This window comes from Grampus griseus, assembly GCF_964374135.1.
Source record: "Grampus griseus genome assembly, chromosome: 10".
NCBI classification, from domain to species: Eukaryota; Metazoa; Chordata; class Mammalia; order Artiodactyla; family Delphinidae; genus Grampus; species Grampus griseus.
Window position 1 is genome coordinate 61,886,151 of NC_139004.1, and position 14,634 is coordinate 61,900,784.

Consider the following 14,634-nt stretch of genomic DNA (forward strand, 5'->3'; position numbering starts at 1 on the left):
GTGGGAATGTAAATTGGTGAAACCACTGTGGAAAACAGTATGGAGGTTTCTCAAAAAACTAAAAATATAACTACCATATGACCCAGCAATTCCACTCCTGGAAATATATCTGAAAGAAACAAAAACATTGATTCAAAAAGTTACCGCAGGGCTTCCCTGGTGGCGCAGTGGTTGAGAGACTGCCTGCTGATGCAGGGGACACGGGTTCGTGCCCCGGTCTGGGAAGATCCCACATGCCGCGGAGCGGCTGGGCCCGTGAGCCATGGCCGCTGAGCCTGCGCGTCCGGAGCCTGTGCTCCGCAACGGGAGAGGCCATAACAGTGAGAGGCCCGCGTACCGCAAAAAAAAAAAAAAAAAAAAAAAAAAAAAAAAAGTTACCGCAAGGTTCAAAGCAGCGCTATTTACAATAGCCAAGACATAGAAGCAACCTAAATGTACGTCAACAGGTGAATGGATAAAGAAGATGTGGTATATATACACAATGGAATATTACTCAGCCATAAAAAAAGAACTTTTGCCATTTGCAACAACATGGATGGGTATTATGCTAAGTGAAATAAGTCAGACAGAGAAAGACAAATACTGTATGATATCACCTCTATGTGGAATCTAAAAAATACAAAAAACCAGTAAATATAACAAAAAAGAAGCAGACTCACAGATATAGAGAACAAATTAGTGGTTACCAGTGGGGAGAGGGAAAAGATGAGGGGCGATATAGGAGTAAGTTATTAAAGGTACAAACTGTTCTGTATAAAATAAGCTACAAGGATATATTGTACAACACTGGGAATATAGCCAATATTTTATAATAATTATAAATGGAGTACAACCTTTAAAAATTTTCAATCATATATTGTAACATATAATATTGTACATCAACCATACTTCAATCAAAAAAATTTAAAAAAAAATTTTTTTAATTAAAAAAAAAAAAGAGAGCCCACAGGATGATGATTTTCCCCTGTGGTGGCGTGTTCCCAGAAGAGCACTCTTGGTCTCTACTCAACCTCCTCAGCAAGCTCGTAAAAATGTTCCAGATGGAGCCTGGCCAGATGAACCTCCTCAGCAGTTAAGTAAACATCCAGGAGTGTCAGCTCTGGGTCTGAAGAGGAGAAAATATTCCAAACGAATCTGATGCATAAGAAAGGCTGAGGGTCTGGACCCTCAGGTTCAGGAGGAGCCAGTGGGGTTTCTTTTTCCTGGTAGGACGCAATTTTGAGTTCTGTGTGGATATAAAGGCGTCCTGAAGGCAGAGTTCTTAAGCTGGAGGTTTGCGGAGGCAGCAGTGATACCCACTTTAGGCTCATGCAGACAAGAATGGTTGATCCCTGGTAAGGGGGCAACAGCCTAAACCAGCACCTCTTGCAGGGAGTGTGTGACTTGGGCCTTTTGGGCCTGGTCTCCCTGGGTGACACATGAGCTGTGATCTATAAACAAACTCACGAATGCCCCAAAATGAATGTACCAGGACTACGGCTCCCCAGCAGGTAGAGACCCAGGCACATGCTCTGTAAGGACTCAGCTAAGGCCCACGGAGCAAGAGCAGGAGGTCCCCCTGCTCCCTGCATCTCAGACATAGAAAGTCGGAGGTGCTGCAGCTTATGCAAATGTGTCCTCATCAGAGATGGCCAGACAACTCTCTCATCAGTGGTTTCACATCTTTTTAGTGCAGCCCACAATAGGAAATACGCTTCTGTTGCATATGAGCGCACGCGTGCACACCCGCCCCACTCCCCCCGGAAGTTTCATGAAACAATATGTATTTCACAAGGTGTAATGCATTATTTTTTATTTCTTTAAAAAAATTCTGTTGCAAACCAATACACTGATCTCAAACATCATGAACAGTTGTGTACATGGTCTGAAAGTACAGCTTCAACAGAGCTAACATTCCCTAAAGCCATACAATGTGCCAGACACCATCCTAACATTTACATTCATTTCTCTCTTTGAATCCTCACAGCAATTTTGTGATTTAGATTATCTCCCTGATTTTACAGACGAGAAAATTGAGGCTTAAGTAAATTACTGCCTAAGGTCACACAGGAAGGAAGTAGCTGAGCAGGGATTTGAACCAAAGACCAAGGCCAGGGCCCAAGGCCCCATCACCCCATGACCTCAGCTGCAGAAATTCAGGGCATCCTTTATGTCCATGTCAGAGCACGTTGTCTTCCCCCCGAAGGTTTTTGCAAACCCTATTCTGCAACGCTTTTCATAATTCCTTGGATCGGCGTCATCAGCTCCTGTGTGCGCAGATGAGGGATCCCTGGGACTCACTCAGTTTTGCTAGGGTAATCACGAGGCTCAAGTCATTAACGATTTTTTCTTGAGAAAGCGGGGTGGGGGAATGAAGTCTTTGGTTTGGGAGAGTAGACTCGTCAGTGGCTTGTTTCTGTTTCACTGTGAATCCTTTATCCTTTGTTAGGTGATTCTCAGGCAGATATGTATTTAAAAGATACAAGAAAAAGCCACATGGGTGTTGAGGTCCACAGATGGAAACCAAAGGCCAGGACGTTCATGTGCGTGGCCGCGCCAGGCTCTAATCACTCACTGGCCACCGCTCCCACTGGGAGGACCCTGGCTTCACTCTGTCTCCTTTTGGGATGGTTCTTCCAGAAACCAGCTGGCCAGATAAGATGTGGAGAAAGATTGCTGGACAGACTAACAGTTTGGCTCTCCTTCTAACAAATACTTTCCTTGTTTTCTCAGCATTCATTGGCTGGGGAGGCCGCTGGTTATGAGGGAAGAGGGGCTCACAGTGGGCACAGCCCACCCAGCACCACACTGAGCCCCGCAGCACACAGGATCGCTTAATCAGCAGGCCTTTGGGCAACCCCTGCAAGCCCCAAGTGGATCCTCAGACTTGAACATGCGTCACCATCAACGGGAGGGCTGTGAAAATCCAGATCGCTGCTGCCCCACCCCCTCAGAGTTTCTGATTCAGCAGGTCTGGAATGGAGCCTGAGAATCTGCATCTCTAGTAAGTCCCCAGGTGATGAGGATGTTGCTGGTCTGTGGACCACACTTTGAGGTGCACTGCCTCAGTACATCCTCAGCAAGAAGATTCGCAAGAGGGAATCCAGTAAAATCTTCTTCTCTTCACGTATCTTTGACAACTAAGGTCCCCTTTAAGGTTGGAACCCCTCACTTCTACTGGCTGGCTCACCCTGGAGGCATATGCACTACAAGTTTTCAAGTGAGAAAACCGTAAAACCCATTGGCCTAGTTGCGAGAGCCCAGCCCAGCCTCTCAAAGTCTGGGGTTTCTGTGTGATGCCAACCTCACGTTAAGTGTTTAATAAACATTGTTTAACCTACCTCATCAGGAAGGTGGATTATTTATTTATCTATCTGTTTATTTATTTATGGCTGTGTTGGGTCTTCATTTCTGTGTGAGGGCTTTCTCTAGTTGGGGCGAGCGGGGGCCACTCTTCATCGCGGTGTGTGGGCCTCTCACTGTCGCGGCCTCTCTTGTGGAGCACAGGCTCCAGACGCGCAGGCTCAGTAGTTGTGGCTCATGGGCCTAGTTGCTCTGCGGCATGTGGGATCTTCCCAGACCAGGGCTCGAACCCGTGTCCCCTGCATTGGCAGGCAGATTCTCAACCACTGCGCCAGGGAAGCCCCCAGGAAGTTGGATTTTAAAAGCTGGTAACTCAACATGTCTCACTTTGGGTTCTTCCAAGGAAAAAGTATTACAAAGATGAAATGGTATGATTAAAAGGAGACGTAGCACATACATTTCTACCCGAATCCACTTTGTGCATGACGTCACCAAGCCCATGCAAATATGCATAGATTTGTTTGCTCCTAAGCCTTTTGCATGGTCAGTCTGGTTGCTACGAACACAAACAGGAAGTTGACAGGCAGGAAGGAGTCACCTAATCCAACTGGCCACGTCACCTTCCTCTTTATTTTTCCTTTCCGCTCCTCAGAGCCCACATTCTGAAAGACTGTGGCTACTACTGTCTCATTTTCCCATGCACACACCATTCAGTGCTGTCAGGATTCCTGTGCCAAAGCAAAAGGCTAGGGCTGCCTTTGTGTAGAGGTGTCCTCCTTCATCAGACGTCTGGGAATACTGAGGAGGGCTCAGGGATGCCTGTTTCTTCCTGTCACTATGCTGCAGAAGACAGCCACATTCCTTAGTCATTGTGCTCCTGGCAAAACGTTCTCCATCTCAACAAGATGAAATAGGAAGAACACAGAGGATTTTGAGCTATTCCTATGTTCTGAGTATAGCATTTCACTCTGGCTTGAGAACTGGGGAAAATTCGTTCTTTCAGCCAAAGGGCTCATAAAAACCCAGACAAAATCATACAGGATGTCGGAAGGAGACTCTCCCTCTGGGAAAGATATACGTGGTATGCTTAGGTATAAATGATGAGTTTCTATTTTTAGGATTTGAAAAAAATTCAATACATCTTCAGCACTATCTACTGTATTCCTTAGAAATTCCATGGGAGGAAGAACCAACTTGGGTCACTTAAAAAAAATGCCCTTGAAGATGGGGTACTTTGAGGCATCCAAATACTTAAAAATATTCCCTGAGTCCTACTCTCTCTTCTGAAAGCACATGGGAAACAAATGCTATAAAGGAGATTTAAAAGCAGCATTAAAAAAAAAAGCCCAGATCACAGCCTTGACCATGGCGTAAATAGCACAGCAGAGGCAGGTCGAAGTTAATTGACTTAGGAAAGGTCACAGGGTTCCTTGGCTAAACATCCGAGGCATGGTGAAGAGCTCCTCAAAGCGATGTCCCAGGGCGTGTGTGGAAGCTTCCAGTGATTTCCTCTGGCTTGACTTTGCCTTCTGCTGGGTGGGCAGAAGAAAATGGGTCTCTCTCCCAGGCCCAACCCTAGAAGCAAACTCCACAGACCTGATGAGTTTTTCTGTAGCAACTGGGAGCCCACAACCATAAGAGAAGGGACGCAGGCAGCAGAAAGAGCCAGAGGAGAGAGGCCCGGTGGGGGCACCTTGTCCAAGACGGGGCTGTAAACGTCCTTTAGCGGCAACACAATAGAAACCTCATTCAAGAGAGGAAGCATGCATACATGTCCTTTAAAAGCAATGAAAGAAATGCCCAAACACAGCACACTCACGTTGACTGGATAATCGGCTCTCCCTGAGGGGTAACACTGTGAGAGATGGGAGCTCAGCCAGAACAGGTTTTGGAAAAATTTTATTGCGTTTTGTTTCCATGTGGAAGCACTGACAGAATTGAAAAGAGGCAGCATGTTCCACTTACTTTTCTGAAAGATCACATAGCTAGATGAAGTCTCTCCTCACCCAGGGCTGATTTAATAAACCTCACCCCAAACCCACCCCAAGCAAAAGATAAAAAAAGGTTTGTGGTGATCGCTTAAAAAAACAAATCCATGTTGAGATGGTATTCGGATTTGCGACCTCTGCATTTGATGCGTACTCCCTGTCCCTTCACCTCCCGCCACTGTCTTCAGGCCCTTCCTCCTTCAAATAAGACTCAACACACAAGTATGCAAATGGAAAGAAAAGCTGGTCAGTTTCAGCGCCACAGGCTTAGGTGTGTCTGCCGATTCCAGTGGATGGATGGCCATCTCTCAACTTTAAAATGTTTGGCTGTAATGTTGCCCTTGCATCACGGTCAGCCCACGCAGGATAATGGTCTCCCAGGTTAAAATACAGACAAGACATGGGTATGTGCACATTTATGGGTCTAAAATGTCAGAAAGTAAACCCACTGCAGGGATTTAGAAAATGAGGAAGAAGGGGTTGACGGTGGAGCTGAGGCTGTTTCACTTGGCAGTAACACTGCTTAACCGACACCTCGCTAGGAGAGGGAGGGAGGTGGGGAGGTCAGAGAAGAAGCAAACGTTAATGAGGGAAATGTAGTTCGCCTGAAGCTGGGTCATTTTCTTCTTCCTTTGATTGTATAAGGCATTTTGAACTGGAAAAACTTCTTCACATTCTTCCAAATAATCAGAGTTGGAATATAACTGGTGATTCAGAATACAAATAAGACCCCTTTCATCTCCATCCCCCACCCCACAAGTCATTCTACACACCCAGAGCCCATAACGTACAAGGCAGGAAATTGATTTTGTGAGTTAGGAGGCGAATCGTGTTCACATGGGGGATGAGGCCACTGTGTCAAGGACCCTTTTAAGGGCTCCATCCCTGATCCTGGCCCTCTCAGGTCACAAGGAGTAAGCATCCATCTTCGGTGAGGTTTTAACTCCCATTTGGGCGCTCGCCACTGCCTCCTGGGCAGTGGGAGGTCATGGGCCCTCCTGGCTCTCCTATGCGTCCCAAACAGGTGTCCGGGCCGGTCCATCCACGCACAAGTGTCACGACTCAGTTAGTACAAGGGGGCATGGCCTGGAGACAGCGCCCTCCACATTAGTCATGCCAGACAGACAGCAGAGAGGAAACCAGAGATCAGAGAAGTGATTTTAAAAAGGAAAAAAGAAAAGCAGCTTCGGTCACCAAAAAAATAGAAAGGATGATCTTTTAAAAATAAAACATGGGGACATTTTTTTTTCTCTGCAATGTTCAGCCATTTTACTTGAGACATTAAAAAAAATGTTTTAGAGTAGTTGTTTTGCTTTTTCGGTTTAAACGTTCATGAGAACGGATTGGATGGTAGTGCTGGGATGTGGTTTGTGTCTGAGTGGCAATGCTGGTCAGGGGTCCTTCAGACCACATACTGGTACGGGTCTGCCTTCCCTTGGTCTGGCGTGGCAAAGGGGCTGGCCCAGCCTAGAGAAAAGGGGTGGCCAAAAACGGCTTTCATGTTCATCCATTTTGTTTTTTTAGCCCATCTTCTCTCTTCCTTTTTCAATTGTTCTATTCCCTGAAAACAAGAACAATCATACTTTCAGTCAAGCACTTTACTGCTGTGGTTTTGGGGGAGAGATATCCATTAGCTTGAGGTGAATGGAGTAAATGCTTCCTTATTTTAAAGCCACGAAGCTCATCTACATAGTACATTTTTCTTCTCTTTCTCTCATAAAAAGTGCTAAAGAAAAAAATCATAATTTTTTTTTTGGGGGGTGGGCATATAGGCACACATGTATAAGTCCCTCCAGGAAGGAAGGGACAAATGAGCAAAGTCAGCAGGCCCCTAAGCCACTGTTCCTAGTTGTGCAATCCAGTGTTTTGTTAAGTGAGTCCTTGCTGGGTCTGCAGAGGCGCTTCAGGCCTGGTTCTGAGCTGTGTGTGCGGGAGCACTGTGAAGGCTGGGGCGCAGGAAGCCTCAGCTGGTGGGGAGCTTGAGATCATGATAGCCAAGGACGGCCATTAATTTGGGAATGGTTCATGGTAAGTCTGAAGCTACTATGACCACTTTGCAGACAAAAAAAAGAACCAAGTCAAAGGACCAGCTCTGGTGCTGTTAGGCCCCCCAGCCTGGGAGGCCAAGGAGCGCCCTGCTTAGCAGGACTGGCGAGGCACAGTGGAGGAGGTGGAACAGGAGGGAGAGGTCACCACAGAGGAGGAAGGAGAGGGATTAGTATAGGTTAGAAGGGCCGCACGGACAGACCGCTCAGCCTCAGCCTCAGCCCCGGCAAAGGCCTTCCTGTGCTCCTTTGGGGAGAAGTGTGACCCAAGGCCACCTCAGCAGTTGTCACAGAGCCCGCACGACCCCCTGGCCAAGTCTCGCAAGAAAAATGTGGCCTGGGGGAGCAGGCTGATCCCTCCCTTTTCCCTTCTCCTGAAGGAGCTGGTCGGCGGGTGGGGCCGGAGGACAGGGGGGAAGCAGCCTGGCAGGAGCCTGGCCAGGGTCCTGTCTGCTGTGGTCTCTGTGAGGTAGAGGCGCAGGGGTGGAGCCTGAGGGGACAGCCCAGTCTGAGTCTGGGCAGTGGGAGGTCATGGGCCCTGCTGGCTCTCCTATGCATCCCAAACAGGTGTCCCGGTCAGACACCTAGGTTCACAGCCTAGGGCCCTGGGACAATAGAGGCCAAGGGCAAGATGCCCTTTCCCATGAGCTGCAGGCCCTTGGCTTCTTTCTCCTTTCCTTTCAATGTGACTCCCTTTAGGAGTACCCTTGAGGGGGAAGAACAACTAGGACCAGGGCCATGAGAGTTTTCCTTCTAGCTCCCCCAGACCATGGCTTGTGTGGCCTGGGGGGGTGTCCCAACAGCGGGTAGGGCCAGATAGTCACCTCTGGGTTCCCTGCAGGTCTTACGCAGAGAAGTTTGTCACATTTACTGCATGGATACACAGCTGGATCTACACCACTGGCTACTATTTTTACAGACACTCTTTTATAATGATATGAATGCTTATAAAAGAAAAAAGGTGCTGAGAGGCACCCAACCTTCTAAACCATGGGGAATTGCCGCAGATCCAAATGGTGGTGCCTTGGCAGCCGGCAGCATCGTCCTTCTCCACATGCTGAATTTCCACACCCACAGGAATGGGGCCTCAGCAGCAGCAGCAACAACTGAGTCTTCCTACGAGCCTCCATCTAAGGCTGACTACCCAATCGGCCGAAGTTCCCCCAGAGAACCCTAGACGATTGTTGAGAGCTGCTACCTGAAGGGGACTTTGGGAAGCCAGGAGGAACTCATGACCTCACCCCAGAGCTAAGGGCTGCCCTTCCTCCTGGGACCCCTTACCCAGACCCCAAACCCAAACAGGGAAGAAATGCCCACATCACAGCCACGGACTGACCACCTGGAGGCTTCTGGACACCTTAGGAAGGTTGAGAGGTAGTGGCAGTGGCACCAGGGGTATGGGCTCCAGCTTGGCTGGGCCAGCAGCTTCAAAGCTCCCAGAGAAGGAGCTGTGAGCAGGGCGGAAGGTGGGGGCAGGTAGAAGGCAGCAGATGAGGACCAGAGCCGGGTCTTGCTGCCCACTGCTCTGGGGGCTCAAGCTGAGCTGTCTCCTGACTCCATCCTCAGGACCTGTTCGTGAAGGCACCTTCTCTGGGAAGCCGATCCTGTCTGTGCCACCTGGGTCAGGGTGGCCTTTGCCCACCACTTGTCTCCAAGCCTGTGGCCACTAGATGGGAAGGGCATCCCAGTGCCTAGCAGAATGCCCGACCCAGAGCCGTGTATAAGACAGAACCATCACGGGAAGGTGGAAGGGCTCGTAACAAAAGGGAACCCTTTGCCGAGGCTGCGGGGCCCCATTCCTGGTGTGATGTGAGTGCCAGTCCCAAGTGGGGAGGAAGAAGATCCCGAGTCACTGCAAATGGAGGAATGTGCCCTGCACACCCAGGGCCTGGCCGCTGGGCTCCCAGGTCTGGCCTGCAAGCAGCCCTCCCCCCACCCCAGCTGTGGAGGTAGATGGTGAGCAGGCTGCCCACTTGCTTACCGTCTCATCCGTGCAGATGGAGTGTACCTGGGTCCCAAACATGACTGATGTGAAAATGAGGAAGAGCAGCCCCTCGAAGCACAGGAGGATGAGGAGGATCACTGTGGTGGGTGGCGAGAAGGAGCTGCACTCTGAAAGAGAAGGGACACGTGGGGCTCAGGGCTGCCCCTCGCCACCCCCAGGGCTCCTCTCTGGCTTCGAGGCCATGGCAGGGGCCGTCCTCTCCCACACCTGGCTGCACCAGCTCTCCCTCAGGAAAGCCCTCCTCAGCAGGCTGGACCTTGCCGGCTTCCCCTCCCTCACACACACCACTCCCTGCTCTCCGTCCCTCTTCCCGGACAGCACGGGTGTCTGCATCCTGGTGCCAAGCACAGTACCCAGCACAGTCTGGAAGGACCAGAAGGACTCAGAGTTGAGGCACGAAGGCCTGATGACACCACAGGGAGACCCTCCTCTCCTCAGAGAGCAAAATGCAGGTTGCACAGGTGGAGGGGCCTCAGTCCAGGCCTGGTTTGGCCGTGGGTTTTCTGGGCATTCCTGTGCCTCTATCTGCTCACGGGTGAGAGGAAAAGCCAGGTCTGGAGGCTCACTCAGTGGCTGTGGGATCTACAGCTCGGCAGGGGGCAGTCTAAGTGCTGGGGCTTGGCCTGACCCAGTAAGCCCCACGGGGAAGGCCCGCTCTCGGGAGCGTCTGCGTCCCTGAGACAGTCAGTCCTGAAGCTGGGGAGCTGACAGAAGAGCCACCTGGCCCAGAGCAGACACTTTCACTCCCCTGGCCCCTACTACGACCTCATCCTGACCTGGGTGTGACCCGAGGCAAGTCCTTGTCCCTCTCCAGGCCTCTACTCCCTCCACTGTAGAGCAGTGAGGTTTGACCAGATGTGTGGTTTTGTTTTAGGCAGCAGAATCCTTTGTCTGAGTAGTGTCTAAGTCAGAAACCCAGCCCACTGAAAAGCAGAGGTGCTGAGGGAGCTGGTGTGGGGTGAGCAGGCAGAGGACCCCTTCTCTGGCTCTTCACCATCAAGGCAGCTTCTCAGGAGAGCCCTGGACCACCTTGGGAGACAGGGGCCCCACTTGTGGCACTGGTCCAGGCCCCTTGGTTGGCACTCACTACCCAAGGACTCCTGCCCTTGCCAACAGCTGCCAGGCCTGTGACACCCGGGCCGTGGCCCATGTTTCTGGCTCTTGCAGTGCTCTGGCCTGTTTTCCTGACAGAAGGGGTCTGGTCCTGCAGGGCAGAGCTGGGCTTCACTGGGCTTTGGGAATTCAGGGAGTAAGTGCCCCCTCCAAGCTGCCCTGCTAGCTCCCTCACAGGAATGTCAGGAGAGGAAAAGGACATAAATCTGGAATGAGCTTAGAGACACACCAGCACTGAATGGGTGGCAGGGTAAGAGCATCTTGTCTAAATGCCGTATCTCCCCACATCTTCCTCAGAACTTAACACCTCCACATGACTTCCCTTCTTGGTTCCTTGCTGGGCAGGGTATGGTTAGGATGGCCCAGCAGCCTGACGGGCTGGCCCTGGGTGGCCACAGCTGGGGCAGGTACCTGCCTGGTTTCTGGGCTGGTCAAGGTGGTGGGCAGGACAAGGCAGACAGGGTGGGCATGGATCCTGTACCAACTCCTGACTATGAACTCTCACTAACATCCCGACCTTCCCCTCTCTAGCTTGGGCTGGAACTGTGGCAGTCACGAAAATGGGGAGACATGGTGTTATGGACTAAATTGTAAACCACCCCCTGAAATTCACATGCCAAAGCCCTAACCCCCAAAGTGATATTATTTGGAGCCAGGGCCCTTGGGAGGTAATGAGGGTTGGAAGAGGTCATGAGGGTAGGGCCCTCGTGATAGGATTAGTTCTCTTATGAAAAGAGACACCAGAGAGCTTGCTTTTCTCTCTCTGCCATGTGAGGACACAAGAGGAGAGGGCCGTCTGCAAGCCAGGAAAAGGGTCCTCACCAGGAATGGAATTGGTTGGTATCGTGATCTTGGACTTTCCAGCCTCCCAGACTGTGAGGAATAAATGTTTTAGCCTCCCAGTCTATGGTATCTTGTTATGGCAGCCTGAGGTGACTAATACCCACGGGATTTCTCTTCCCCTAGATGAGGTCAAGCCAGGCAGAGATGGGGGCAGGACCAGGGAGATACACTAAGTCCCCTACATACAAACCTTCAAGTTGCGAACTTTCAAAGATGTGAACGTGTGTTTGCATGTCCAATTACGTTAGTTGGATTATGTTAGTTGGGTACCTAGGCTAACGTTGTTGGACTTTACGAACAAACTGGACTTACGAACGCACTCTCAGAATGGAACTTGTTCGTATATAGCGGACTTACTGTAGAAGGGGGGCAGATGCAAACTACAGAGGCAGGGAAAGCCTCAATATCTGGTTGGGAGCTAAAGATACTGTCCTTTTCACAGCCTCACAGGTTCTGGGGGAAATAATAGCAAGAAAAAGCCTAAGAAGTCAGTATGTGCAGGAAGAGCAAAACTCCTAAAAAATGATGAAATGAAGGGGGGAACCAATCAATGGAAAAAGAATGAAAATATGATGTTTCTGCTCAAGATGTGTCTCACAGATGTATGTGTGAAAGATGGAGCCCAGCAGGTGGCCTCTCTTAATTCCTCCAGTATCTGTAGTAGTCTTCCCCTTATCCTTGGTTTTGCTTTCTGCAGTTTCATTTACCTGTAGTCAACCTCAGTGCAAAAATATTAAACGGAAAATTCCAGAAATAAACAATCCATAGGTTTTAAAGTACAAACTGTTCTGAGTAGCGCGATGAAATCTCACGCCATCTTGCTCTGTCCACCTGGGACGTGAACCATCGCTTTGTCCAGCATATCCATGCTGCATGTGCTACCTACTACCTCGGTTACCAAATCAACTACTGTGGTATCACAGTGCTTGTGTTCAAGTAACCCTTATTCTACTTAATAATGGCCCCAAAATGCAAGAGCAGTGATGCTGGCAATTCAGATACTTTCTTACTGTGCCTAATTTATAAATTAAACTTCATCATAGGTATGTATGTATAGGAAAAAACATGGTATATATAGGATTCTGTACTATCTGAGGTTTCAGGCATTCCACTGGGGGTCTTGGAACATATCCCCTACAGATAAGGTGGGACTACTGTACTAAAAATTGTTTTCTTATAACTTATTTTTATTCTTCTTTAAAAAAGTTTAAATTTTATTTATTTTTTCAGCATCTATATTTTTCCCTCAGGATTTATGCAATCTTGTGGTTGGAGTTCCTTCCTCAGCATTTGCATTTTTTTTTTTTTTTTTTTGCGGTACGCGGGCCTCTCACTGTTGTGGCCTCTCCCGTTGCGGAGCACAGGCTCCAGATGCGCAGGCTCAGCAGCCATGGCTCACGGGCCCAGACCGGGGCACGAACCCGCGTCCCCTGCATCAGCAGGCGGACTCTCAACCACTGCGCCACCAGGGAAGCCCGCATTTGCACATTTAAATGAGATACTTCAAAAGCAGGAAGAATTTGTCTACAATCTTAACGTAAATTGGTGATTAAGCAGTTAAAAAAAACAACCATCACACACACACACACACACACACACACACACACACACACACAAAAGATTAACGAAAACCGTCCATGTCCTAGCCAGAAAGTTAAAAATGGATTTCTGCAAGGTTGGAATAAAATGACCTTCAATTAAAGCTCCTCACTTAAAGACATGGAAGCAAAAGCTCTCTCTGCAGGCACAGCTCCACTCCAGGGAATGCACCGCCCTGCTGGGGGCCTGCATTTTCCCTGGGCTCATTCAGGCTAGAGGGTCTGTCCAACTCACTACATTACCTGTAGAACTGACTTTAAGGGGCTGCTTTTTTTCATGAAGAGATATTTGGGCCTCTGCTGTTTCTTCCCTGATAGGTCCATGGGCTTGCAGGAGATCTAATAAAATGAGGTTGGCCCCTGGCACCAAGACGGAAACAAAGAGCCCACCCTGCTTGGGTCATGCGCCCCCCTGCAGCAAGGAGGGAAGCCCTGGCACATACTCACTTGTCCAGTCTTCTTCAAAGCAATGCAGGAAGTGGAATCCCACCATGATGAGGGCGTGCAAGGAAATGAGAGCTATGTACATCTGAAACAGGAAAGCAGTGCAGACGCCATTGTTGTGAGAACCTTCTGGCCGTGAAGGCTCCCGGGACGGGGTGCTCGGAACCTCCCATTCAGGAACACTTAGGCTGAGGGCTGAGCAGGAGGGGGGCAAGAGAGGCACCTGGTGATTTCTCCACTGGTCCCCCGCCCCCAGCCCTGGGTCTGAGGTGAGCGGCCATTCACTGGTAGCGTGTGGGACAAGAACAGAAACAAGCACGTGTCACCAGGTGTGACCTGGGCTGCCCTGGGGGCTCCAGGCCGGCTGCTGCTCCTCACTTGAAAGGTCAGGGCGCTGACTGCCATTGGCCCCTCCAGCCCTCACATTCCGCCTACCTGCAGCTGAGGGAGGGTTGCCGCCTTCTTTAGCTACTTAGGTCGGACACCAGGCATAGAGGCCCAGAACACGGCCCTTGCTTATAGCTAATCAACTTGAGTCAATTTTCTAGATGCTCAAGTGAAGGGCACAGGAACGGGCACTTGTTGAACCAAGGAGAGCTCTGGCAGAAAGGCGGAGGTCTGCGTGGCCAGGCACTATTCTGAACAGCAGCAAAGAACACTGTGAGTGCTGACAATTCGAAGGAACAGAGCTCTCCATTGCTTCACAGAGGGTGGGGCAGAATTCGGAAGCTGACTTACTGTAAACAGGACGAAGTACTTCTGGTTGTTCTCGCCAACACAGTTATTGACCCAGGGACAGTGGTGGTCCATCTTCCGAATGCACCGCTTACAAACACTGAAAGAGCCGCAAGGCAGATCTTTAGGGGGGTCCTCACGGAGGCGGGAGGGTCGAGGGGACTCAAAACCCATGCTCCTGCACCACTCCTGGCAAGTGGCCTCTAGGGCGCCACCCAATGTTTTGCTGCATGTGTGTTGCAAGGGGCTTGGAAGGCAGGGCCAGGACCTCCAGGGTCACAATCATTCCAAACAAGGGGACAGTTATCCACCTCCAAGGCCCCTTATCTTGTTTCACATAAAAACAGGCTGGAACGACATGGCTGAGAAAGAGACTGCTCTTCTGAGGTAACAGTGGGCTGAAAATGTGGTTTACTGAGAGGACAGAAAGAAGCAGCACTTTCAAAAACTTGACAGGACGAGATGGGATACAGCTGCTCCTAATTTCCCCCCAAAGACCAAAAACCTGACCAGGGAACCTCCCAGGGTGCGGCTGATGAGAGAGAGCGCTAGAAGAGTTCAGAGTGGGGTCACGAGCAGTG

General features: G+C 50.0%; 1 protein-coding gene across 2 annotated transcripts in view; it reads right to left on the bottom strand.

Moving 5' to 3' along the window:
• ZDHHC3 (zDHHC palmitoyltransferase 3) overlaps window positions 1–14,634 on the bottom strand; it is a 53,663-nt gene that overhangs the window by 5,209 nt on the left and 33,820 nt on the right. The window contains exons 4-7 of one of the 2 annotated variants that reach the window (XM_082663429.1): window positions 14,057–14,153; window positions 13,322–13,403; window positions 9,297–9,427; window positions 1,782–6,831 (exon numbers count right to left, since the gene is read on the bottom strand). In XM_082663429.1, coding sequence (XP_082519555.1) covers window positions 6,673–6,831; window positions 9,297–9,427; window positions 13,322–13,403; window positions 14,057–14,153 — 469 coding nt within the window. In that variant the 3' untranslated portion in view covers window positions 1,782–6,672. Of the gene's footprint in view, window positions 1–1,781; window positions 6,832–9,296; window positions 9,428–13,321; window positions 13,404–14,056; window positions 14,154–14,634 lie in introns of those variants that run through there. The other variant, XM_082663428.1, reaches the window with a different exon arrangement.